The sequence below is a fragment of the Balaenoptera physalus genome (assembly GCF_965194825.1).
Source record: "Balaenoptera physalus genome assembly, chromosome: 14".
Taxonomy (NCBI): Eukaryota; Metazoa; Chordata; class Mammalia; order Artiodactyla; family Balaenopteridae; genus Balaenoptera; species Balaenoptera physalus.
In genome coordinates this window covers 79,728,639-79,755,322 of record NC_138893.1, presented here as the reverse complement: position 1 = coordinate 79,755,322, position 26,684 = coordinate 79,728,639, and the positions used below count along the sequence as shown (strand labels likewise).

At 54.7% G+C, this 26,684-nt stretch overlaps 1 protein-coding gene across 6 annotated transcripts in view; it reads right to left on the bottom strand.

Moving 5' to 3' along the window:
• The window catches only part of DLG5 (discs large MAGUK scaffold protein 5), a 200,740-nt gene that overhangs the window by 92,358 nt on the left and 81,698 nt on the right, over positions 1-26,684 (bottom strand). For all 6 annotated transcript variants that reach the window (XM_082425665.1, XM_082425669.1, XM_082425664.1 and 3 more), the window contains 19 exons: positions 26,272-26,531; positions 24,733-25,045; positions 20,793-20,977; positions 19,002-19,127; positions 16,473-16,605; positions 15,898-16,025; positions 14,686-14,861; positions 14,232-14,335; positions 12,461-12,553; positions 10,055-11,074; positions 9,111-9,234; positions 8,622-8,766; positions 7,199-7,311; positions 6,460-6,549; positions 6,074-6,224; positions 2,990-3,152; positions 2,748-2,881; positions 1,909-2,055; positions 318-501 (listed from right to left, as the gene is read on the bottom strand). In XM_082425665.1, coding sequence (XP_082281791.1) covers positions 318-501; positions 1,909-2,055; positions 2,748-2,881; positions 2,990-3,152; positions 6,074-6,224; positions 6,460-6,549; positions 7,199-7,311; positions 8,622-8,766; positions 9,111-9,234; positions 10,055-11,074; positions 12,461-12,553; positions 14,232-14,335; positions 14,686-14,861; positions 15,898-16,025; positions 16,473-16,605; positions 19,002-19,127; positions 20,793-20,977; positions 24,733-25,045; positions 26,272-26,531 — 3,789 coding nt within the window. The remainder of the gene's footprint in view (positions 1-317; positions 502-1,908; positions 2,056-2,747; positions 2,882-2,989; positions 3,153-6,073; positions 6,225-6,459; positions 6,550-7,198; positions 7,312-8,621; positions 8,767-9,110; positions 9,235-10,054; positions 11,075-12,460; positions 12,554-14,231; positions 14,336-14,685; positions 14,862-15,897; positions 16,026-16,472; positions 16,606-19,001; positions 19,128-20,792; positions 20,978-24,732; positions 25,046-26,271; positions 26,532-26,684) is intronic.

Here is a 26,684-nt window from a genome sequence, read left to right as displayed (position 1 = left end):
TCAGTACCTACGACCCACCTCCCCCATCCAACAGGAGACCCAGTGAGCGGGAGATGGCCCTCGCCCTCAGACCAGTCCTGAGGCCTGCCACTGACAACAGCAGAGCAACTCCCCTCCAGACACCAGTGCCCAAGCCAGGGCCCTGCCCGCTTCCCCAGGATCTACCCAGAGGGGGTCTGGGCGGCATTCAACACCCACACACAGCGGTCGCCAGCAGTGGCTGCGCTCCTCCACCTCCTGTGCCAACTGAGACGGCAGGAAGCCCGACGGGCGGGCAGAGAGCAGCCCAGCTGCTGCTCAGAGGGCTCAGAGCTCACCTCAAGGACGAGGTCCCCGGGCACGAGGCCGTCGGGGCCCTTGGCAGGACTGTCGTCCTCCACCTCGGCCACGAACACCCCATGCAGGTTCCCACCACATAAGTGCACGCCAAGCTCCAGCTGGGACTTCTTGATGAAGACAACTCGTGGTTCTGGGGTCTTCTTGGTGGCATCTCCCACCATCCTTATGGGAAGGAAAATGAAACTCTTCAATTGTGCACAGGGAGGGAGGAAGACATGAGAAAGATGAAACAGTGGTGACACCCTAACTGTTTTCTGCTGCCCCGCCACAGTCTCATGAGCTCTCAGAACCACAGGAGCTGGGAGGCGGGCCGACACAGCCTCTAGTTCTAGTGACCCGGTTTACAGGCAGGATGCTGAGGTTTGGTAGAGGTGAACACGTGACCCCGGGTCACAAAGCCACTTGGGAACAGAGTGGAAATCAACGTCCCTGCTTTCCAGCCCAGCTGTCCATCACACACCATGGGCTATGTCTTGCCCACCTGGACTGCACTTGTTTTCCTAACTCTATTCTCTTGAGAAATGCAGAGCCAGGCTCACCATCCAGGGCACAACTCATCCAGCAAATGTTTACTGAGTAGTTTCTATGGCTCAGGTGGCACTAAACCAAGAAGCAGGGCCCGCCCCTTGCCATCAAGGAACTCACAGCACAGGGACACTGAAAGGCTGGCAAACAAACTGAGTGAAGGAGACGGGACAGCAACGGAACCGAATGAGCAGGACCTCAGCGGGGGAGCCAGCCAGTGACGAAAATTTTGCTGCAGGTAAGTGTAGCCATAATGGGCACAGTGAACAGTCACAAGCAGGAAAGCCCTGAAGATGTCCCAGCTTCCAGCCTCAAACTTCTGTGAACAGTCCATTAAAGTCGTACCCGAGAAAGGGCTCTGTCCAAGACTGCAGAGTGACTGCCTCACGACCCAGCCTATGTGACCCTCTCCCCACCTCCCCGCCAGCTTCTGCCAAGAGCCCTGCCTGCTCCTGCCCACACTAATGCCGGTCCCTCCTCCGAACATCTCTTCACGCCCGTCGTTTGTGCGGCTAACCCCTGCTCATCCTGAACACTGTGACTTAGCTGTCACTGCCCTGCCATGCTCCTCATGACTGTTCCATCGTGGCCCCTGGTGCCCCTCCCAGCACTTCGGCTGTGCTGCACGTGCCTGGACACTGGTCTGCCACCCTCAAACCTAGAGCTCCCTGGGGGCAACACTGCTGTTGACGGCCAGAGCCCGGGGCCTGGCTGGGGGATGACTGTGGGATTCTGTCTAAGGACAGAACCAGAAAACAAGTGAGTGAGAAAAGGAGGAGAGAAAGAAAAAAGGCAGAGCTAAGAATGAGTCAGTGAGAAAACTAGAGAAAAAAAGGGAGAGAGGGCAGGATGGAGGAAGGAAAAAAGGACTGGCGTGCTCCCCACCCCAAATCCTGACAAGCCGGTGTGCCGTCTGCAGCGCAGGGTGGCACTGGGACCCACGTCCCTCAGAGGATGTGCTTGGGCCCCAACAATGACCGCCCCGGACCCACCCCACTCAGCCAAGGTGCACGGATGGAAGGCTCATGGCACGCATTTGCTGACCTGGAGCTGGGGGCGCTCTGCTTGGCCGGGGGGGTGCCAGGGCCCTCGTCCTGCTCCATCAGTGGGTCAATGACAGAGGGATGCTCCGGGGTGGTGGCACCGCTGCCCTGGAGAGTGGAGTGGGGACTGACAGGGTCCAGGTGGGAGCTGGGGACAGAGGATAGGAAGAGTAAGGAGTGGCATGCAGCCGGCCATAGCCACCCCCTCTCTGGTGGTGACCAGGTCTGGGATGTGAAGAAGGACCAGGTCACGCAGCTCTGTGACCCAAACCCTGAGAAGAGCAGGTGCCTCAGGAGCTTGGACTCGGTCATCCGGCTGCAGGATCTGCCTGCCCTCAACTTGGGGATCCTCTGCAAAGGGGTCAGCCTGGGGACCCATGAATTCACTGTTCTCTTTTCCTCTGCATGTGCCTTTCAGCCCTTCCCTTCACAGGTGCTGCACTGCAGGGGCACGTCTCATCCTGTCCTCACCTGTCCTGCCACCCACAGCACAGAGGCAGATGGGGGCAGGTGTCCAGTGTCTGCTCGTGGAGTGGGGCCAGACCACTCTGTGTGAGTGTCCGCCCCGGGCCGCAGCTCTTGGCTACCACATACCCATGCCGGGGCTTCGGGCTGCACAAGGGACCCAGCCACCTGTTTCCACACCCTATTTCAGGAGAGAAAACCATCCCTCCATATGTCCCTTCCCCAAAACCCAGGGCTGGTCAACTCTTCTCTCATGGCAGCAGAATCCCCAGAACTTGCAGCTGGCACGTAGGTCTCCCCACAGCGAGCCACACATCTGCCGCACCCATCTCTCTTCCTGCGGCCCACATGCCCCCTAGGAGGCCAGGGCCTCACCTGGACCGGGAGTGGCTGCTGAGTTGGTGCATGTGTGGGTTGTACTGGGCCAGGATGGTGATGGTGTCGCACTGCTGCCCGATGATGAGCCGGGCCTGCTGCTCCGTGGCGCTCCGCAGGTTTATGCCATTGAACTAGGAAACACCGAGAGCGGGCTCAGTGATGGGAGAGGAGGGCACGGAGGAGGTCCTGGGGACTTAGGAAGGGAGGAGAGGAGGGAGAGGACGGCAGCTCCCGCTCACCTCAAGTAACTGGTCCCCGTACTCAAGGCCGGCCTGGTGAGCGATGCTCCCCCCGGTCACCTTGGAGACGTAGACACCGCCCTTCTCCCCGCTCACGATGGAGATGCCCAGCGGCTCCGAGCCCTTCTGCAGCTTCACATGGCGTGGCTCCTCCACGTAGGGCCTTGGAAGAGAGACAACAGTTTTGTGGACTCAGACTCAAAGGAAAGGTCTGGGGAAGATCTGAGGTCAGGCATGCAATCACTATGCAGAAAGGGCCAGGGAGCACAGATGCTCCTATGATGACACAGCTGGATGGGAACACGATGAAGTCCACCTTTGTACGATGGTGATACACAATCTCATGCAATCCAGACACGACCCCCCACCCACAGATGGACACAGAAGCACCCAGTCCCAGAGACACCAAGAAGGGTCTGTGTGAACTATAAACACTGATATACGCAGGGAAAAGGCACACAGGTTTCCCTAACAGGAGAGGAGTGGCCTCACAATGTGCAATGTACAAACCTCCAATGGGGTCTCAAGACGCCCTTGGGGAAAAAGGACTGCTTTCTGGGATGATATTCACCCAAGAAGGGACAACATAAAATATCAGTTTTTATATTTACCAGTACACAGAAGGATGCAAAATGATCATGAGATTAAGCTGCTGCAAACCCGAGGCATTAAAAAGGGAGCGGGGAGGCTGGGAGCAAGGCGGCACCATGCACCCACTGGCCCCGGGGAGCCGCCCACCGCACCGCGGGGGACAAGGGGCACAGGGGGCTGGGGTGGGGACCTCCTGTCGGGCCAACCTCACGCTCCTCAGGGAGGAGGACCTGGGCCTGGCAGCCACAGGCAGTCTCAGGAGGGATCTGTGGTGGTGGAGGCATCTGGAAGGTGCAAAGGGTTAGAAAGCAGAGCGGGGTGATCGGAGGAGGAAGACAACCACAGACGCCTGGAACGTGACAGACAGACAGACAGTTAAGTGACCCCGAGCCGCCAGGACCGCGCTGCATGCTGCCCGAGCTCCTCCTCAGGACAAGACTGCAGCCAAAGGCCAGGGGAGGGGACAAGCAGAGCGCCACCCCCGAGGGCTCCCTCCTCCAGAGCACACGTCGGGGGGGTGGTCCACGTGCTGAAGGGAGGGCAGGCAGGCAGGCAGGCAGGGGGGGCCCTTTTGGAGGGAATCCTTACTTTTTAATCTCCTGAAGGATTTAAATTTTTTATAATATGCACAAGAGTTTTGTCAGAACAATAAGGCTGCTTTGTAAAAGAAGTTCATAAAGTATACTTAACATTACAAACAGCTTAAAACATAACATTAAGGAGGAAGTGTTTATGTATGTAAAATAATATAAATAAAGCATGTATTTAAACTGTATATATACATACACACACACCTCAGAAGGTGAAATAACAGCAACTGAATCTCGGGTTGACGAGATTATGTGACTTTTTTTCTTTCTACTTTTCTAGTTTTCCCAATTTTCTATAATGATAGTTAACTTGAGACTGAGGAAAGGAGGGACTATTTTTAGTAAGTAACCCATTCTGCAGTCAGGTCACACATGTTAAAGTTTACGTCACCTAAGCGCTGTGAAGGCAGGAATCACCGACGCTGACACACACACTCGCTCACACACACCGGTTCTCTGTGCACCGCAGAGGCAGCTAAGGGGATGTCTGAACCGCATGTGATAAGGCCCCTTCTGCTTCGAAGGAGCCCCCTTCAGTGGGGGGAAGGTCTTGTTCTCTCAGCGACCTGAGCTGGGGGGTTCAGTAAAACCTCCCACCCACCCACCCCCCCAGGGCCGGTTTGTGCTCCTGTCTGCACGACGCAGGTGAGGCCGCCATGAACACGTCCACGTGAACTGCGCTGACTCCCCTGGGGGCCCAGGCGCCTTGGCGGTCATGGGTACACTCTGTTCTCCAGTTTACACTTGCTAGGTGTGCTGTCTTACTGGTTCAGATCGTAAATGAGATTTTCTTAATGACGGGCCCACCCAGCAGCGTCTCTTCCATGGCTTGCAGCTACAAGGGCCCTCAGCTTTCTGGATGTAAGTGGAGGAGAGTAGCTCTAGTCCTTCTAAGTGATTAAATAAAGGTAAGTTCAAGTTTAATCCAATCTCCCACTAGGATCTAGAGAGAACCCTTTAAATATATATACGATCTGGTAGATCCCACTCTGAAGAACAACAGCGGTGGATGAGGAACGTGCAGAGCCTGTGCAGGGAGGGACCAGCCCTGAGAGGAGGCACGTCTGGACTGACAGCTGAGATCGGCCTGCATTTCAAAATGAACCAATAAATGGCTAAGCTGTACATGTATGCTTCACATACTCTTTTCCTATGTGTATTTTATCTCACAACAAAAAGCTTGGGGGGCGGGGGGAGGGAGCAAGCGATACAGCTGTGTTCTGGGGCCAAAAAGCAAAGGATAAGAATGAGTCCTGGGACTTCCCTGGTGGTCCAGTGGTTAAGACTCCGCTCTTCCACTGCAGGGGGCACGGGTTTGATTCCTGGTTGGGAAACTAAGATCCTGCATGCCGCGCGGCGCAGCCAAAAGTTTAAAAAAAAAAAAAAAAAAAAAGAGTCCTGATTCTAATTAGGGTAGGCCAGTCACTAACCATGTGACCACAGACAGACCACTCCAACTTTCTGGCCTCAGTTTCCTCATCTTTAAAATGGGGCCGATGATGATGCTGCTGATCACGGGGTTATGTGAGGATTTCACGACTTATTACGTGGAACGTGCTTAAACAAGGGCCTGGGAAGTAGTGAATGGCATCACTCCGTCACGGTCACTGTCAGGTCATCCCCAGCATCACGTGCTGGAGCCCCCCTCTTCCCGTGGGCACTCAGTGGAAGGAGCTCACCCTGCTCCTCCAACTGGCCATCCATGTGCGCCCCTCCTCCTGCATCACGTGTCCACAGGACTTCCTCGTGACGTCCTGGAGCAAGACACCAGGGGATGCTAGGCGGCCCAAACACCGGCGGCCTTGCCGGAGGTCAACTGTCGGAACTTCCCAAACCGCACCACACCCCGGGCCGAGGGCTGGCCCGCTGCAGCAGCGCGCCATCCTCCCCTGTGCCCGCTCACCTGTCCTTTCTGCGCTCCCCGAGGGCCGCGGGGTTGACGGCAATCCTCGGCAATGTGGCGGCTGAGGTCTGGGATGGGCTACAGGAGGACAGGCCTTCGACATTCAGAGGAGACTGCGGGGGAGTGCTGCACTCCGAGTGGGACAGCGAGCCTGCCGAGAGGGTCAGGTGAGGGCCAGGCCTGCACCTCTGCTCCCGCAGCCCAGACGCACGGCCGTGCGTGCAGGTGCCTCGTACTCCCCTGCATCGCCCGCCAGGGCCCGGGGCCTGGCCCCGCCAGCATGACTGATGGCTGGGACAGTGAGCGAACTGTGAGCGGTGCCCAGACACCCCACCCTGAGGACGGAGGGGGTCAGCAGGGGGAGGGGAGCACCGAGAAGTTCTCACCTCTGTCAGAGCCCACGACAGACCGCGGATATCTTGGCGTTGATGGGATTTTAATGCGTTCTGCCTTAAACTGCAAGTTGCTCGAAGACCCTGTGGTTCCACAAGGGGACAAAACTTTAGGCCTGCGATTAAACAGCGCCCCTCACTCCCTCACCACCATCCTAGTAGTCAGGAAACATACACGGTTATGACAGAATGAAAGTGGGCCCTGCCATTTATCCCCGAGGGGGTCTCAAGGTGGAACAGTCAGGGAAAGCAGATGCCTAGCCCCAGTATGTGCATAAACCGTGCAGGGCCAGGCCGCTCCCGAACAGCATCACACAAGTCTCGCTTTCAGCCCCGAACAGAGACAGTACCCCACGTGACGGGGGCGACTGCCGGCCTTGTGCCCACAACGCCGGAAGCAGCTCCACCAGAGTCTCTTTGAGATAACTGCTAGCCTCGACTCTGGGTTGCGTTTTCCGTAAGTGATCGGCAACACGACATCCCCCAGAATGACCTCAGGGTCAGGGAGCAAGGCTCCTGGGCCAGGGGTCACCAGAACAACTACACAGCCACTGTGGGAAGCTGCAGGAAGGCCACAGGAAAAGGCTCTGGGTGCAGCGTGGAGCCGGCCTCGGCCCCCAGATGGGAGAGGGGCTGTGTGTGGGGCGCCAGGAGGTCTGGACACGAGGATGCGGGTGGAGATGAAGAAAGGCTGGTGCCTGCTCTGGCGAGAAGGCGCCAGTGGCTCAGTTACCGAGGCGGGCGCTGGAGGGCAGGGAGTTGCACCCGTGGGAGGCTCTCATCTCAGAGCAGTCGCTGCAGGCCCTGGGGCTCAGATCCAGGCTCAGGCGGCCCTGGTGCTGGACACTGTCGAAAAGCAGACAGGTGAGGGGCTCGGGAGGAGGACCAGGTCAGGATACAAGTGGCTGGCCTCCCTGAGGCCCTCTGCCAGCTCAGGGAGGCCCAGAAGCGGCTCCCAGTCAGCCGAGGACGGCGACTGCCCGCAGCCACGCTCAGAGGGCCCTGCAAGCGCCGGGCCAGGACCAGGCTCACTGGGACAGAGGGCTTTCTACAGGGACCAACAGAGGTTCTGCATCGTGGGCAGGCAGGGAGGGGCAGGACGGCACCGAGGACCTGGCAGAGTCCTGCGCCCCCCTCAGGAGAGCCCGTCCCAGGAAACGGGAGAGCTGAGGGCAGGGAGCCCGTGTTGCCCACGTCAGGCTGGCCTGCAGTCAGGCCCAATGATGACCTCTTCTAGCTGTGAGACTACATCTCTTGCCTGCTTAGAGCCTTCCAGTGGTCTTCACTGTACTCAAAATAAAACCCAAACTCTGGGTTTGTGCCCTATGACGTGGGCCTTCCTCCTGACTCACCGTCTCTTTGCCAAGCTCCCCTACTCTGTCCCTCGAGCCCACTGCACCATTCTCAGACGCCCGGGCTGTAGCACCTACAGCCCTCCTTCCTGGAGGCTCCTCCCCAAGTCGTGTACAACTGGCCTCTTCTCAGCCTTCGAGTCATGGCAGCATGCCCCTGCACGGGGCCCTCTCCACCACCCAATACAACTTGCCACCCTCTTCCAAGTCACAGCCTAGCTTGTCAACATTTTAGGGTCTTTAGGGCCATTCAGCACCATCTGGTATCACTCTGTTCTTTTTTTTGTCCCCCCCCCCCCACCCCGGCCACTTGAACACAAATGCCACAGGAGAGGAAGTTTGTCTACTTAATTTTTCACTGTAGCCCTCTAGAACTATAGCAGTCCATGGCATGTAGTCTGTGCTCTATTAAAACCTGTCAAGTAATCGAATGAATGAGTGACCTTGAGCCAATCCATTCATTTTTTTAAGGCTCAGTTCCTCATCTATCAACCTGAGATAGTAATAGTAAGGTTGCTCTGGTGACCAAGTGAGATGATGCTTATAAAGGTCTGAGTACAGTGCCTGGCATGTGAGCGCTCAGGTATCAGCTGCCATCTCTACCATCGCCCTATAAATACCTTTTCAAGCTCCACGTTGGTAAATAAAGAGAGCGACCTTAAAGTTTACTTTCCCCGGGGTCCCAGTGCTGCTCTACCTGGCCTCTTCCCAGCTAGGCAAGGGAACCCCTCTATACACAGTGGCTTTATGCCCAGGTGGGCTTGGATGGCTGGGGTACAGGGAAGCACAGGTGGCTGCACATACCTGGGATGCAAACCCTGGGGGCCAGCCTCTCTGGGGACAGGCGGAGAGCTGCAAGGGCCGACCCTGTGGCTGCGCACGGTGTAGATGGGGTTCCTCAGGACGGAGCTCACAGTGGTGCTCGGGGTCATACTGCGGGGAACAGTGCCTGCAAATGGGCAGGGTGAGACAGTGGCCCCAGAGCACCCAGCCAGCCCCAGATCTATGCTAGCTTCTGGCCCTGCTCCACTGGTAAGGCAGGAGAACCCTCTTTAATGCTTCCCATTTCCCAGGCTGCTATGGGGAGAAAGCACTCTGAAAAGCTAAAAAACGTCACTAGAAGAAGATAGAAGACTGAACGCTCCAGACAGGTCAGCAATGGCTAGATCTTTGGACCACCGGGTTGAGGACACACAGCAGCCCCCTGAAATGACAGTCTCCACTGTCCCTGGGACGGGGCGGCCCTGTGAGCCCGCATTGACCCTCCTCCCCGGCCCGGCCCGGCCAGCTCACCCACAGACGCCCTGCTGGGGTAGATGGGGGGGTTGCTGTGCCGGCTGGAATGCCCTGGCGAGTAAGGGGACCACTCCTGGAGATCTGGGGAGAGTTCTCCACTGGCTGGGACGCTCTTCTGCTCCTGCAGAACCAAAGGCAAGAGGCAGTGGCTGGAAACAGGGAAACACACAGGCATTTGCAAGCGATTTCTGTCCCTTACGACCTAGCTTCTCCCACTCAGACACATGAAGTGACATTTGGGAGAGATCGTAACTCGTTTATTCATTCATGTTGCCTTACACATCTGGAGGAGAAGAACTTCCTTCAAAAATACTTTGGAAGAAAACCACACAGAAAGAATCTGTTCTTTCAAATAAACAGCTTTTGTGTGTAGAGGGTGGAACACGTGGGTGCATCGGGCACATGTAGGTAGCAACTCCACACAACTTGCCCAGCTGTGTGAAGCTCCGTGTCTGCTGAGAGTAGCACGGATTTGTTCTCCCGCTCACAGCAATCTCTCCCTTCTGGAAATGACCACAGCACCCACAAAAACAAGCTGGCCTGTCCTGCTGCCGGCTAACAGATTCACGTGTGCTATCTTGACTCCCTAAACCCTCTGAGGTGGGTCCTTGCCACTTGGGTTTATTGCAATACAAGTTCAAAAGCTTCTTGCTGAATAAGCAAATCAAAAACCCCACGCCCAAGAAAGCGTTCCCCTCTTGGCGTCATATTACCGCTATCATGCACACCCATGCTACTTTCTAATCTCCTAAAGGGAGACTGCTTCCTGCTGGCATTCACCTGCCATCCCCTCCCCTTCCCCCGGGCAGGTGCTGAGAGCAGAGGCAAAGGAGCCAGGGCTAAGCCTGAGCTGGAGGATGCCAGTTGCGGGCGGGCGCAGGTCCCTGCGTGGCCCGCCCCACCTCCACCTCACCCTGACCCACTCCAGGGCTGAGCTCTACCTCCAGGAACTGAGCAGAGATCACTACTGGCGCGAGCTTGGGCCGAAAGCTGGGAGCAGACTTTGGCCGGCGGCGCTTCTGCCCCAGCTCGTCCATCTTCTGGGAGGTGAGGTCCTCGTCACAGGGCTTCTTGGCCGGCAGGTAGGAGGAGTCCCCGTCCCCTTCAGGGTAGTAGCTGGAAGCAATGCGGACCCTGGCCTTGCGAGGGGGCGAGGCGTGCATGGGCTCCCCGGGGTCCATGTCGGGGGGCAGGGCGCTCGGGGGGCTGGTGGATGGGGAGCTGCCCACTAGAGTGGCCTCTGACTCAGAACTGGTTTCCAGTTTGTGCTGGAACTTAATGGAGTCACCCCTCCTGGGAGGTTTTGGGGGCGTCAGAGGTCCTACCCTCTTGGAGGGCAGGGGGGAGTAAGCAGGCCCAGGGCCTGGGAGCAGGTAGTCTATTTTGGGGGGCGTCTGGGGGCGTTTGAAAGTGTTTGGGTCAAAGATAGACTTTCTTTGCTTTGGCTTCTTGTAAACGGAGAGCTTCTCGGGTCCTGCCGTGGAGCTGAGCACAGCCTTGGGCCAGGTCCCGCCGCTGTTGGCATTCTCGGGCTCTGCCTTGTCCAGGCGGGCCTCTGCCTCCCCACAGGGGCCCACCTCCGTCTCGAAGGGCAGCAGTGGCCGCCGGCTACGCACGTCCACCGGCCCAGAGCCACGCTCCCCCGAAGCGTCCGAGCGGAAGGAGCTCAGGCTACGCTCGGAGGCGCTGGGACAGGCCTGGGGGGAGACGGGGAAGGTTCCCCCGGGGAACGGCTTGTGCAGGAAGGAGCTGCTGCCTCCTGGGGGGCCCGACTCCTTCCTGTCCTCCAGCCTGTCGGCGTAGAAGATGTCCGTCTGCGTGGAGTTGTTGTGCTGCAGCAAATTCCGTTTATTCTGAGCCTGGACCTCCGGGCCATGGGCTCGGAAGCTCAGCATCTTATCAGAGTCCTTGATGTTTTCAAAGATGTTCTGGCCGCTCCACGAGGCGCTCTGAGGGAACACCTAAGCAGGGGTTGCAGAGGAGTGAGGAAGAGAGGCGGTGAGACCGCACGACCTGGAGCTGCCACCGAAAAACATCCCTGGAGGTAGAGCGATGGTCGGGAATGGGCCACACACACCCCAGCGTTGGACAGATGGGCAGACAGACAGATGGACAGGCATGTACACCTCGCCAACAGGTGAGGCTTGCTCACAGCCAGGCCACTGGGAACCCACAGGAAAGACACAAAGTTCCCTTGACTTCGAGCACTTTCTGAAATCACCTGCACTGTGTCCTGCCTATTTTTTAAAATTATTAAATGCAAATATAAAAAATTCATTATTAAAGACATCTTACAGTACACCTAGACAGTGGAATATTATTTAGTGATAAAAAGAAACAACCTATCAAGCCATGAAAAGACATGCAGGAACCTTAAATGCATAGTACCAAGTGAAAGAAGTCAATCTGAAAATGCTACATACTATATGAGTTCAGCTATATGACATTCTGGAAAAGGCAAAACTACAGAGATAGTCAAAAGATCAGTGGTTGCCAGGGGTTGAGGGGGAGGAAGGGATGAACAGGTGAAGCCCAGAGGATCTTTAGGGCACTGAAATTACTCTGCAGGATACTGTAATGGTGGAAACATGTCATTATACATTTGTCTAAACCCGTAGAATGTACAACACCAAGAGTGAATCCTCACATTAACTACAGACTTTAGTTAATACTAATGTATTAATATTGGCTCATCAATATTATAGAGCGGAAAATATGAGAACTCTCTGTACTAACTCAACTTTTCTGTAAACCTGAATCTGTTCCCCAAAAAGTCTATTAATTTTAAAATAATTTTTAAAAATATCTCTTAATGAAGTAGATGAGCCTTTTTCCAACCTTCTTAGAAAAGCTGATAAAAAGTACAATAAACGCCCTTAAACCCATTTAGATTCAACAATATTTTGCCCAATTGTCTATATCTATTTATACTGCAGAACATTCGAAAATAAGTTACAAATATTATGACATTTCACCCTAACAGCTTTAGCATGCATTTCTCCCAAATAAGGCCATTCTCCTATATAACCCCAATACCATCATTATACCCAGGAAAAGTAACAGTTCCCTAAGATCATCTAATTATCCAGTCCAGATCCAAATGTACCCCCCATCTCCAAAATGTCCTTCATAGCTAGGTTTTTTTGTTTCTGGGTTTTTGGTTTTGGTTTTGGTTTTTAAACCAGGATCCAGTCAGGGTTCGTTCATGCATACCTTGCACTTATAAATCAAGACCTTTTTTCCAAGGATCCCAGTGATGTGGAGAAGTGGCTTGGGTACAAGGAGCTGGGGTTCTGCCTGCCCCAAAGAGGGCGAGAGCAGAGCCAGTGCAGGGCGGGGGCCCTTACCTTCAGGAGGGAGAGGGTCAGGGAGTCCTGGCAGCTCCGCAGCAGAGATTCACACTCATTCAGAGACTTGTTGTCCAGGGCAATGCCATTGATCTAGGGCCAAGAGAGAGCCCGTCAGGCCCACCACCAGGATAGGGGTTCTGCCTAGCTGCTGACCCACGCTGGACAGCGGGCCTTGTTCTGTAAGGTGCCCCCGTCTGGAGCTGGCAAAAGGAGAGAAAGCCCCTCCCCAGTTAAGGCCCTCAAAGTCCAGTTATGGGGCTTCTGAGGCAAATGGAACACACAGCCTTAAAAGCACTCTGGGGAAGGGACTTGTCTGACTGGGACCAGGGCACCACGGGTCCCAGAGGGACATCCCGGAACTGCCGCTTCCTGCTGCGTGATGCTGGACCACGGCTCAGAATTCCTTCGAGAGCAAAAAGGAAAACAAACACAGACGCCCCCCCACCCTCCCAGGGGCGCGAGGAGACTGAAAACGAGATCATGATGTGGGAGGCTGGACCCACGTGACATGAAGTATCATCGCAAAGACTCCTACAGCCCCTCACGCCTGAGTCTCTGTCCGCACCCGTCTCAGACACGTTCCAGTCCTTTTTAAAAGTGTATGTGCACTAGGTGAACAGTGAGACTGGGGTGCATCCGTACCATGGAGTCCCACCCGGCTTCGAGAAGGACCACCGCACCAGCACATCCAACCAGTGATGGAGCTCACAGCACGAAGCCAAGTGGAAAAGGCCATCTCAAACGGGCAAGTACTATGGATTCTACTTATACAATATCCTCCAAATGACAGAATTACAGAGCTGGAGAACAAATTAGTTGCCAGGGCTTATGATGGCGGGGAGGGGGCATGCTTAGGACTGCGGGGGTTAATAGAAAGGGGTGACACGAGGGAGATCTTTGTGGTGGTGGACAGCTCTGTATCTTGATTTTTTTTTTAATCCTAAAATGTGATAACAGATTTCATAGTTACGTAAGATGTAACCGTTAGATGTTAACTGGATGATAGGTACGTAGGACCTTTCTGTACTATCTTTGCCACTTTATTTTTTAACATTGTTTAACATTATAACTGAATTATAATTATTTCTGTAATTATTTCAAAATTGAAAGTTAAAAATATATATATATTCAGAGTGATTATCTTGGGGTGGTAGATTAATTTGGTTTGTTTTGTTTTTCTTTATAACTTCCCCACATCTTAGAGTTTTTCGTAATGGCCATATTGCTTTCAAACTCTAGCTCGCCCCCAAATCTGAAAAACACTGGCAAAGATGTGAAGTAATGAGCCCCCCCCCCAAACATGGCAGGTGGGACTTCTTTGAAGCACAAGGAGGGAAATCACATCACATGTTAAATGCTTATGCCCTCTGATCCAGCAATTCCCCCACCCAGGACTCTATCCCGTGGCGGGACACAGCAGTGGCCATGAAGCACTATCACAAAGGCAAAAATGGACAGTCCTGACTGTCCATCAGGAGACCGGCTCAAAGGCCACTAAGGAACAAGCAGTTACTGAAATGACCCAGACAGATCTAAAGATGTGAATCTGGAAGAACCTCAAGGCACGCTGTTAAAAACAAAAAGCAAGGTTAGCAGCAGCACAGTATATTATGATCACATCTAAGTTTAAAAAAAAAAAAAAGTGGGAGATATAAGTTTTGAACGTTTGGGGGAGAAAACACAATGAATTGTTAAAAGTAGTTGCCGTCAGGATGGGAACTGGGAGATGGGGAGCCTAGAACCAGAGGAAGGGTTCCCTGAGACTTACAGCCACAATCCTGTCTCCCACGGCGAGGGACCCCTCTTTGGCAGCCGGGCTTCCGGGCACCACGGCGGCAGCATACACTCCATTCTCCAGGCTGATGCCGCTGTCTGCAAACCAGAGGTCCCCGGTTAACCCCCGCCCGGGTTGCACGGCCCTCTGGTTGTCTCATCTTGTCTTTACGAGATAAACTTTTAAAAAGGATGTTGGCAGACTACGACCTGTCCATCCCAGCACCCCGCCCAGGTCACACCACCCAGGGACCCGGTCAAGTCTAGTCTGGTGAATCAAACAATCAGAGACAAGCAAGACCCAGGACCCAGACGGCCCCCTAGCGGGAAGCACATGGGCTGCACTGAAACCACATCAACGCCTAGTTCTGGGAATGAGGGGTGCCCGAAAACACATGCAATCTCTCTGTACGAGAAAAGGGTGCCCTGCCCACCTCCCCAGCCCCGACCTTTATGCCCGCTCAGGTTGATGTGCAGCGGTGTGACCACCTTCCCGCCCAGGGACTTCCTCCGACGCACGACCATGTTGATGGCCCCCTCCCCGTTGAGGAGCGCCTTGATGGCCTGCTTCTTGTCCTTATTGATGAGGTCCACGTCGTTGATTCTCAGCAGCCAGTCATTGACCCTGAGGAGGGGGACAGCCAGGTCACTGCCAGCGGAGGCCTTGGGACCAGGGGGCCGGCCCCTGTTGCTCCCATTCGGGGAGCAGAACACCAGAAAGCACAAAGTACCCCACAAACACATTCAGAAAGGTTTCCTCGGGGTTTCCCTGGTGGCACGGTGGTTAAGAATCCGCCTGCCAATGCAGGGGACACGGGTTCGAGCCCCGGTCTGGGAAGATCCCACATGCCGCGGAGCAGCTAAGCCCGTGCGCCACAACTACTGAGCCCACGTGCCACAACTACTGAAGCCGCGCGCCTAGAGCCCGTGCTCCGCAACAAGAGAAGCCACGACAATGACGAGCCCGTGCACCGCAACAAAGAGTAGCCCCCCCTCGCGGCAACTAGAGCAAGCCCGCGCACAGCAACAAAGACCCAGCACAGCCAAAAATAAAAACAAATAAATAAATTTATTTACAAAAAAAAAAAAAAAAAAAGAAAAAAAGAGAAAGGTTTCCTCTTCTAGGAAGGTGGAGTGGTTACCCTGGCAAGGGTTGGAGCCTGGTTTCGAATCCTAGCTCTACCACTTACTAGCGGTATGACGTAGTCCCTCTGGGCCTCAGTGTCCTCATTTGTAAAATGGGGGCAATACAAGCACCTACCTCATGGGATTGTAAAGATTAATGAATTATATAAAGTACTTAAACTTAGCAAATACCAAGCACTATGTAGGTGCTAATTATTATCATCGCTATTTCATGGGATGAGCAGGCAATGCACATTCCAGACTCTCACACACTTCACCTGAGCCCCTTACTACACAGAGAAGCAAAAGGCAGCACCTGGTGATGGGAGAAAGATCAGATTCAGAGGCAATTTGGAGTCCGAGCATCCTTTAAGAACAGTGTTAGCGGTTAAGCCTGAAAGCCTCAACAGCCTCTGTGAGGCCCCCAGATCCCGGGATGCGTTCATTTAAATGCCACCTGGCTCTCCAGGTCCTCTGCATTAGGTCAGAGGGAAACTGCCACCTTCCCTCCAGAGCCTGGAGCCCTCTACACTTACCGTAAGCGGCCATCAGCAATGCTTCCTTTGTCCACTTTAGTGACAAATATGCCACAGTCCCCCGGCAAACAAGGCTCATTCACACCCTCTGCCATATCGAAACCAAGTGCCTTCAAGTCAATATCCTCCTGGCAAAAGAAAAGCAGCAACAGCTCACTTTACAGCAGTGATGAGAAACATTTGGCTCTTACACCCCCCAAGACACTCACTCCGATGCGGGTGCTGTCCCTTCACCCCGACGGGACACCTGGTCCCCAGGATAAAACCTCTGAGCGGCTGTGATCCCCTTTCCACCACTGGAAACACACACACACAGCCCCCTGGCGCTCTGCTCTTGCCTCTGCTTTCCATGCACTGCCAGCATCCGCCGGGTAACACAGGAGACCAAGCTGCTACTGCATCGGGCTTGGACAAGCGCAGGGAAAGGATGCATCCACACCCTGGGAGAAAAAGCTGACCTCCCAACTAGCAGCCATGAAACTGGGGGGCCCTGCAAGAGGGCCATCATCTCCCTCCCCCATCCAAAGCCGTCACGTTGAGGAGAGCTGGGGAGAGAAGACGCAAGGGCGGTTTACCGTCTCCCTTTCAAACTCCACGACTTCTGTTTCCCACTCCATGGAGTCTGTGTCAATGGCTGAGTCGTGGGAGCTGTGGGCCATCAGCTGCCGGAACCGGGCCTCCTTTTCCAACTGGGATTCCATCTGTTCCCTGCGAACAAAGAGAGAGCCATGGCAACGGCCCTCTGGGAGGCAAAGCATCCCACCAAAGTCCACTCGGAAATGAGGTGGACCGTTCCCTTCCCCCTCATACTTCACACCAGCTGCCTCATAAACCCAAGGCTTCTTGGGTATCAGTGAGTTTTCATAGTTTTTTTTTTTTTCAGTCTCAGAAGATTGCCCCAAATTTATCTAGGGATTTAATGCAATTCCTACAGAAATGCCAGCAAGACTTTCTGTAGATAGAGACAAGACTATTCTAAAATATACACAGAAAGGTAAAGGAATTAGAACAGCTAAACCCATTCTGAAAATGAAGAATAAAATGGGAGGAATCACTCTCCTTGATTTCAAGACTTATTATACATCTACAGAAATCAGGACGGTGTGGAACTGCCAGGAAGACAGACAATGGATCTGTGGATCAATGGAACAGAACAGAGGACCCAGAAATAGCCCCACAAAGTACAAAAGGTGCAGAAGTAGTTCAGTAGAGGAAGGACGGTCTTCAACAAATGATGCTGGAGCAAGCGGACATCCTGGCAACAGACTCTCAACCTAAACCCCATACCTTATATAAAAATTAACGCAAGACCTATCACAGATTTAAATATAAAACATAAAACTATAAAACTTCTAGAAGGCAAGTATAGGAGAAAAATCTTTGAGATCTAGGACTGGATTAAGGGTTCTTAGACATAACACAATCCATTAAAAGTAAAAAAATAAAAATCAGCAAATCGGATTCGATCAAAATAAAAAGCTTTAGTTCTCAGAAAGACCCAGTGAAGAGGATGAAAAAAGAGTCAGAAACCTTGTAACATCCCCCAGTAACATCCTTCTTCCTAGAACCTGGGCCCAGATGACCTCTCCAATTCCTCAGCACCGCCCAGTGGGTTCCTGGCACACGCCTAACTACTGTCGTTTCCTGCTCGACTGGACACGCCCCCACGTCCACACCTTTGCCTGAACCGTGCTCAAGAATGTGAGGCTGGCTCTAGGAGGCCGCTCAGCCCACGGGTAGTCTTCTCCAAGCTTTCTTCCCCGACAGAGAAGCAGCTCTGCACTTCGTGCTCACTGCACGCGGCCCACCTCTCACCCACTAGGCACATACATATGTTGCTTCTGCAGACGGGGGGCTTCCTGGGCAGCGGCAAGGACTCCCTCACCTGCATCCCACTGGTTACAGAACTTAGCTCAGAGAAGGTGCAAATACAAACGTGCTGAATGAGCAAACGGAACTTGACATTTCTTAGAAGTTCCAGGCAACTCCAGCTCAATTAACGTGCAAAATCTCCTCCAGCGCTCAAGCCCCCGAGGCTCCAGGCTTTGCCTTAATTTGATTCCACCACCTGCTAGACCCTAACTGGGTACCTGGAGAGTCTGTCCCTTTGCCGCTTAACCCCCGGGACTTTCTTAGAGTGCTCAAGCCCCAGGGCTTCTGGGTTTTCACTGAGGAAATGAAGCTGTTTGCCTTACGTTAGGAGGTTCTGTTGAACGGGGAAAAAGGGGAAGCTGTCACCCACTTCCGGAAGGCGTCCCTCGAGTGTGCGAGGCTTGCACACTCACCAGCTTCCAACCACCCTATGGGTTCAGGAAGCCTCACGAGCAGGCGGACAGCCACTGCTTCTCAACTACCCGGTCTGGCTCTGGACTGCACTGACGATTGGCATCTGCCGATTTCTCTTCTTCAACTTGGATCTCTGTGTTTTCAGTACACTGCTAGGGGCCACCAAGTCTGAAGTAACACCCCTGGGAGCAGCGCTGTAACTGAGGGGACGCTGTCTGACACCCCAAACAGCACAGGCAGAACAGATTGCTGAGCGGTAGTCACAACTGCCTTCAAAAACGCTGCATCAGAACCTGTCATCATTCTGTTCGACTGCGTGCTGGTCTCTCAAATGGCCCTGCCTTTGGTCTGTCTCCGTGTATTGTGAGCCCCACAGGGCAGGGACCCGGCGGCTTGTGCCTCCCCCGGGGCCTGGCCCCCACGCAGCAGGCACCTGGCAAATCTTTGTTGAGTTGCCGAATGAATGAGGGAGGGAGGGAGGGAGGAAAGGAGGGAATGAATAGACAACACATGCCTGCCTGTCCCCCAGTGGACCGCCCGGGGCAGGGACCTTCCTTCCGATGAGCCTTGGCACACAGTGCCTGCCCACCCCGACTCGCTCGCCAAAGGGCCGCTGCCACGCTCTGTGCTGCCCTAAGGATTTCTAATTAACTCTCAACAGAGAGGCAACACTCGGACACATTGTACAGACTGACCGAGTAAGGCAGAGTGAAGGGACAGACTGCCAGGCCTGCTCACAGGGCTGCCTTGACCTGACGGAAGCGGACACCGCGCTCCCGGGCGCCAGCTCAGCCCAGCAGGCGCCCAACCCAGCGTACTTGAGCTCCTTCAGCTCCCGGCTGACATCGTTCTTCTGCTTGCGAGTGTCATCCAGGCTGCGCAGGGCCTCAGCCAGTTCGCTCACCGCCCGGTCCCGCTCCCGCCTCAGGTTGTCACAGAGCGTCCTGGCAGAGGGGGCAGAGGGCAAGGTCACTGTGAGGGGCAGGGGACAGAGGACTCACGGCTTGCAGTGAGGCCTGCAGCCCATGCTCCCGAACACCCCAGGTGCTTGTCTCACTCCCAGATGCATAGATGGAGTGCTTGAGAGTCTGGAGGCAAGACCACCCAGGCCAATCCCATACACGGACAGAGGGGACACTGAGGACCCGGCAGAGGAGACACACCCACGGTTACCAGGCAACGAGCATCTGGTTCTGAACGTCCAGTGTCCGTCCCACAGGTTCCGCCTCAGTGTGCCTGGGCTTAACGACCATGCTCCAACCCGCAGCCCACCTGGCAAGCCCCTGTGCTCCAGCACCGACCAGACACTGCACAACTACCCATGTGCAGGCTTTTCTAGAGATGCCCTCCACCCCACAACTAGGCTGAGCCCCCCACTTGGACAGAAATCATGTCTTATGCATCTCTGCAGCCCGGAGCTCTGTGCAGGCGGCAAGTGCAGGCTTAACAGCTCTCTACTAACGGACGTGTGGTCTCTGGGCTCCCAGGATCAGCTCAGTCACTCAGAGAGGTGGTGGGGACAGGTGACCAGGCAGCAGGAGAGTCTGTGCTGTGCTCTGTGCCACCTCTAGAACGGCATCCTGCCACTCGATGGACCCTGAGGGCTGGTCCCCACTTCTCCATGGCCCCAAATCCCCTCCAATCCTGAACCTTCATCTCCTGACCAGCCCAGGTGGACATCAGTCTCTCCAAACGGCCACAAGGGATCTTGCAGAAACTCTCAATGACCAAGTCCTCACTTATCGCCGCCATCATCATCATCATCACCACCACCACCACCACCACCACCAGGGCCTCTCCTGGCTTTATTCCAGGCCAAGGGCCAAGTCTACACTCCTGGGCTTCCCTTCCAGGCCCTCACCGCCTGCCCTCAGGAGCCCTGTCAGCCGCTTCTCCTGTGACTTACCAGGTGCGCACCCCACTCACGCCACAACCAGTCCCAGCTGTGCCCTGAGCTCACCACACACCTTTGTTCACGATGGTCCCTCAGGCTGCAACACCCATCCCCCCCTCCACCTGGAAAAATGCCACTCGAGCTTTAGTTCTAGCACGAACGCCATGCTCTCTGGGGAGATCTCCCTACCCGCCCCCACGAATTCACTGTTCATGCACCTCCCTCCCCCCCGCCACCCTGCCCCACGAAGCTGCCTGTAGCCCCCGCGGTGCCGGCCCCTCACGGGCATCACACGTGCCCAGGAGCCTCAAAGGCTGTTACTCTCCCAGGGTCTCCTTGCTCAAGGGACCTAAGATCCTGGCACACAGTAGGCGCCCAATGAATACTGGCTGAAAGAATGCATTTTTGAAATGTTAGTTGTAACAGAAACCCCCTAAGAAAAAAGCCTGGCCTTATACCACTTCACAGGGGTCCACGCTGTGGACAGAGCATGTGCTCGGACCTCTAGGGTGAAGGGAAATGGGAAGTCGAGACATGATGGAAAATTCTAAAATTCTCACTATGAGGGGAGTCCGGGGCATCACCTAGGGTGAGGAGGGACGACCCAGGTCACGCCCACCTTACCTGGAAGGAAGTGGTTACTACTCCGACCCTCCCACAGACCCAGTGCCCCATGGGGAGAGCCGAGCCCACGCGGCCCCGGGGCGCCCCATACCGGATGCTGTCCCGCTCCGCCACGATCTTGTCCCGCTCCTGGAAGGCCCAGTCCCGCCGGCACTTGGCCACATCCGCCTCCTGGAGGGCTTCCTTCAGCTCCTGGCACAGAGCCTTGCACTGCTTTCGAAGGATTTCAGCCTCCTTATTGGCTCTCCCCGCGTCCATTGTCACCGTGTCTTTGATCTGGTGGGGGTGAGGGGCAAGCAGAGGGGGAGGTTACCAGCCCTTCTGGCCCAGAAGTGCCCTCCGACTGGGATAGGAGCTGGGGCTGGACTCTCGGGAGCTGGATGGAGGGAAACACCGGGATCTCAGCCAGAGCCCATTCCGACACCGCCCCCCCGCCCCCCATGACTACATGCTCCACAGCCACGTTCAGACCCCCAGTGATGCTATATTAGGGTCCACCCAAACCCTCACAGCGCCACACAGAGCCAGGACCGGAAGCCCAGCCCCTCTATGGCCTGGTCTCAGGGGCCCCGGTGGAACGGCCCCTGGAGGGCTCCTGCCAGACCCTGCCCTGCCACTTACGTGGTATGTTTTGCTGAGAGCCCACTGCATCTCCCTAAAGAGCTCTCGTGACAAACGTGACACGAGGCCCCGCTGCAGTGAAGGGTGCAGCACTGGTCATCATGCTCCCCACCCGCTGTGTCCACAATACAGTTTTTATACTCTAGCATATGGAGTTATTTCTAAATCTGAAAATACACCACTATGTTTGCTGGTGAAGTCCTATGTGTTTCAGTTCCTTTAAAAAGCTGAGCTCTAAAGGATTTGCATCTGGACCCCTCCTTAAAGCGTTACACGCTCCATTAAAATTTCAAATCAAACTCTTTGAAGCACTCATACAGAAAGCTCCCTCTGTGCCTCTATAATCCTCAGAAAAATGAAGAATGTGACAAATGACAAAGTGAGCATCTCTTGCAAGAGTAACTCCTAGTCCAGCTCCAAGGCTTTCTGAAGAAGCAAAATACACGCAACACAAGAATGCGCCTCTGCTCGTCCTCCACCTCCCCAGGTGCCTCCCCTCCTGCCCCTCTGCTCATCCTCCACCTCTCACGGCACTTCCTCCCTCATACAGTGCTCCCCCACTTTCTAGCAAATTCAATTCCCCAAGCAGGACTGGACACAGGAGATGCAGTGCATTCAGGGGCAGCAGAAAGCACTGCCAGCCCAAGTGACCAAGCTGGGCTTTCTAGGGGACAGCGGCTCTGCCAGAGGGCCTGTCTTGGGAAGCGACCTAGTATCTGGAAGGACCTCTGTGACACGTAGCAGCACCCCACAGCTTCCCCGTGGCAGGGACCAGCTGCCCCAGACGGTAACCACATCCTCCTGAAGCCGGCGAACCTTCAGTGGACTTGGCCTGCCCATGGTCAGAGTCTGGACACCCGCCCTTGTGAAGGAAGCCTCTAGATGTGCCCACTCGGAAAGGTGGGAAGCAGGGGAGACAGGGGTCAGAGCTGACCTGGTGTCCAGAGTGAGGCAAAGACCCTGACAGGCCCCCCCGACTGCCCTCTCTTTGCACAACCCACTCTGGAGAAGACAGTAGAGAGAGGGAGGGCAGTGGCAGAGAAAAGAGAGTAAATAAAGAGTGAGGTACAGAGAGAAGGGAGGAGAGTGTAGGAAGCCATCAGGTGTCAGAGGGAAAAAGAACCACTGCCCCGGCTGAGCGGAACGAGGACAGTTTTGAGACCAGGAAGCTAGCCTGGCTGAAGGCCCACCTCAGCCGAACCACCCCCCCCAAGAAGTGGCTGCTGGAGAGGGGCAGGATCAATCGCCAGGGGTCTCGCAGGCCACAGGGAGATAAGACCCTCCTGCCCACACCTCAGAGCCAGGATGGCCCAGGTCACAGACCTGGTCTACTCTGGCCAGGCGGGGTGTGGTCGTGTCCCAGAAGCCAGACAAACTCAAGAAGGAGCCAAGGGTTTCAGTTCTGGAAGCTGCAGGGGTGGGGGGGCTGGGGCTGTCCTCTCCTGCCTGCTGACTGGGATGGGTGCCCAGAGAAGACTCCTGCCTCAGCTGACAGGCAGACTTCACACGCTGCCAGGGCCCCCCTGCCAAGGCCCGGGAACCGGGCTCCAGGCTGGAGGCACACGTGAGCAATGGGAGGGGGGTGACACAGGCCACCAGACCTAGCACCACGGGGCAGTCGGGGGTCTTCCTCCTCCTCTGTGCTTCCACATTCCTACAAAGAGCACGACTGCTCTTTGCCCCCCTTGCTCCCTGGGGGGCATCCATCATCTCAGCCCCCTCCAGGGGGCTGCTGGCCTATCACAGGCTCACCTTCTACGGGTTTAACACACTGTCCTCGACTTTTTAGCTTACTGACTGACCTAGGCACTTTTAATGTTTTATTCTTCATCATTTTGTTTTCCTTATTTGGTATCAACATTTTCCGCAACAATTAAGATCTCAAACCAGAATGTGAAAGTGAGGTGACATTTTCTCCAGGGCAATTACCAAGTCCTAACGCATTATATTTGCTCATTAAGAATTTCTTCATTCCAGTCTTTTAAAAATTTCATCAAAGAAAATATTCCTTTTCACAATGGCTTTCACCTTGATGGTCTGGAGAAGCCTCACTCCCTTTGTACGAAACTGTCGCTATTTGGCCCATTTTTGCCTATGAAAACAATTTTATAGGATGCACCCTAATCCTAACAGGGTAGTAAGGTTCAGATGGGCATAAAAATAATCCTAATAGTAAAGACTCATATCATTCCTACTTTATGCAGATATTATCCTAAGTGTGTTTTCAATGTTAAACCATCTGATCATCATGACCACACTGTGAAGCAGATGCTGTCCTCATTTCCAGTGTGCAGGTAAGGAGACTGAGGCCCAGAGAGCTAGGAGAGCTAAGAGGTCACATGGCTGAGGAGGTCCACTCTCCAAACACAGTCCCCAGCACCGCCTGGGCATCAGGCAGCATCACAGTCCGCAGAGAGGCCCACGAGGCCCTGGCCGCCCCTCGGGCATCAGCCCTGCCTCATGCTCGGCCCAGAGGGCCCTAGCTTCAACAATCCACACACACACCGTCCCCTGTGAAGCTGCCCGACCTTTAACACCTTGCTTTTCACTTCTCACAGGCCAGTTTTAAAGCCTTCGCTCTAACTGACCTGCACAGAGTCAGAATGGAGAGGTATGAACAGAGAACTATTCCAATGGGAAGAAAGTCTGCTCTGATCCAGTTCAGCAGCCCTAAACAGAGCCACACACAAACTAACCGAATGGGAAGGCAGTCTCAAAGAGGGGGAGTCCACAGGCCTGTCCAAGCCCCAGCAGGGCACACCTGGTCTTGGGGGTAAGCAGTGTCAGCGATGAGGCCTGGGTGGTCAGGTAGGAAAGATGCAGAGAGTCCCCACTGACCACTCGGGAGTCGAGCTCAGTGCCTCAATTCCGATGCTGCTGAGCGCCACTCCCCTGACCCTGGAGGCGTGCCCCCCAGGGGGCGAGGCCTGAGAAGAGTATTGGGCTCAAGCTCGTAGAACAGCTTCCCAGAAGGAGCCCAGACCACCCCTCTAAAGAGAAGACGCCTCAGATGCTGGGGTGAAGGAACACTGAGGGCGCCCTTCTGGACTCACAAGGCCAAAGGTGCCTATGGCTTTGGGAACGTGGCCCTGGGATCTTGCTTCTTAATGAGCAAGCCCTTGAGCTGACTTCCAGCAAAAGACTGATCTACCACCACATCACGACAGGCGTGCGTGAGTGTCCGTGCGTGTCATCCAATCTTCTTCCTACGCTGTCAGCTCCGGACACCCAGGACCACAGCGGAACCTCACCTGTGTCCCCTGCAGCCCGAATAGAGCTGGGCACCGAGCGTGAGCTCAGCAGTTACCCAGGAGGCATCCAATAACCCAGGCGGCAGCAGGTTGAAGGCTGCTCCCTGCTACTCCGGATACCTGTGCATCACAGCCCATTTTCCCTCACCACCTTCCTACCTGTCGCAGCGCCTCCATCTCCTCGCTGGCCGCCTTCTTCTCAGACGTGCTGCTCTTGAGCTTGGACTCGGCCAGCTCCACCTCGGTCTGCAGCTTGTCCAGCTCGGAGATGACCTGGTCGCGCTCGCTCATGATGAGCTTGTACTCGCTGTACACCGCATCCCGCTCCTCCTTGTACTTCTCTGACTCCTTGGCGGTCTTCGCCTGTGTGGTCCTCAACTCCGTCAGCTCCGACTGCAGCAGCTCCATCTCCCACTGCAGGTCCTTGTTCTGGGCCGTGGCCTTGTTCAGCTCGTGGTGGATGGCCTCGAACCTGGCGGAGAGAGGCAGCCAGGACGAGGGCGTGGGGACCTGCCCAGCCAGCTCTGCTGCGCCGAACAGTCAAGCATGAAGTGTCGAACGCGGCCATTCTCCACACCCGCAAGAGAGAAAAGCCATGAAGGACCAGTGCCCCTGGACCAGGTATTTTTCTCCGCCTTTTACAAATACTGGAAGATGGACTGAGAACTTCATGTCCTCTGCTCTACTGGAAATAACAGTGTTATTTCTTCCACAGTCAAGCTACGTTATCTTTAAAAATAAGAACAAAACAATGCTAGAATCACAGCCTATGAAAGACAAAAGTGGCATGAACAATCGTTGAGTCTGAGCACCTCATTTTACAGATACAGGGGATAAGGCCTCGAGACACAGGTGACTGGCCCAAAGCCTCCAGGTTAGCGTGAGAGCACCGCTCGGTCCTTCCAGGCCAGGAAGCACCTTCCATGCAGGCGGCCCTGCAAGTTACAGCCTGCAGCTCTAGAGCAGCATTTCTGAATGTGGGTTCCTTAGAAACCAACCCTGCACGGAGCTCCATTTAAAAAAAGTGTGCTCTCTGATGACTGATGTTTGGGAAAAACACTGCATTCTGTCCCCTCTTGGGAGATTCTAGCGCACAGTATCGGAGTAAAGGTTCTGAGAAGTCCTGCAGCGCAGACACTTGTTTGTGTGCAACCCGGCAATTCCCAAACCCTTTTAAAGCCAGAGAACACTTTTCATATAAACCTGATAAGCACCCCAGAGAACAGGTATTCTGCAGGAATGTACCTTAAGAAACACTGTTGGAGGGCAGGGGTCACATCCCTACAGATTATCTGCCTTAATAGAAAGGGCAATTTTAGAAGAACAATGCCTAGGACAATTAACTTTCCTATCTGCCAGGTGGGTGACTGACACAGAGGGGAGAGGCTTGTGTGGTGACCTCAGAAACAGGACGGTCAGAACACACCAGAGTCGTTCAGATGGAAGAAAGGAGCACAACTGCCAAGACAGTGCCAGGAAAATGTTTCCCGGACATAAGTAATTTTTGATTGAAAAAGTTCAATTGCTTGTTTTTTTTTTTTTTTTAACCCCCAGAAAGTGGCGGAGAGCCTTGAAGATAACCACAAGCCCACAAAGGAGAGTGGCCCCTGGCAGAGAGGATGCTTTGGCCCTCTGGCCATTCTCTGAGTGCAAGAGACAGGCCAGCTCGCTCCCTTCCTTGACAGCCTAGGTTCCTACCTCCTCAGGGAGAGGGCACACTGGTGCTGCAGCTGGATGGCCGTGTCCCTCTGCTGCGTCAGCATCTCCGTCTGCTTCAGAAGGCGCTGGTTCTCCTCCTCCAGCTGCTCCAGGCGGCTCAGGTCCGAGTTGTGGATGGCGACTTTCTCGCTATACCTCTTCCGCAGGGCGTCATAGTCCTTCTTAACCACCTCCAGCTTGTCCATGGCCGTGTCGTACAGCTTGTTGAGAATTTCTGATGACCCGTTGTGCTTCAACACCTGGGGACCAGAGAGTCACGATTACCAAAGGTCTGAGGGCAGGAGGAAGGACAAACTCGCCTCCGTCTGTCTGGGGGAAGGATTGTTGACAAGGGAGGGGAGGTCACACCCTCTGGCCTTCAGGAGTCTTGAGGTCTGATTCCACAGGCTCTG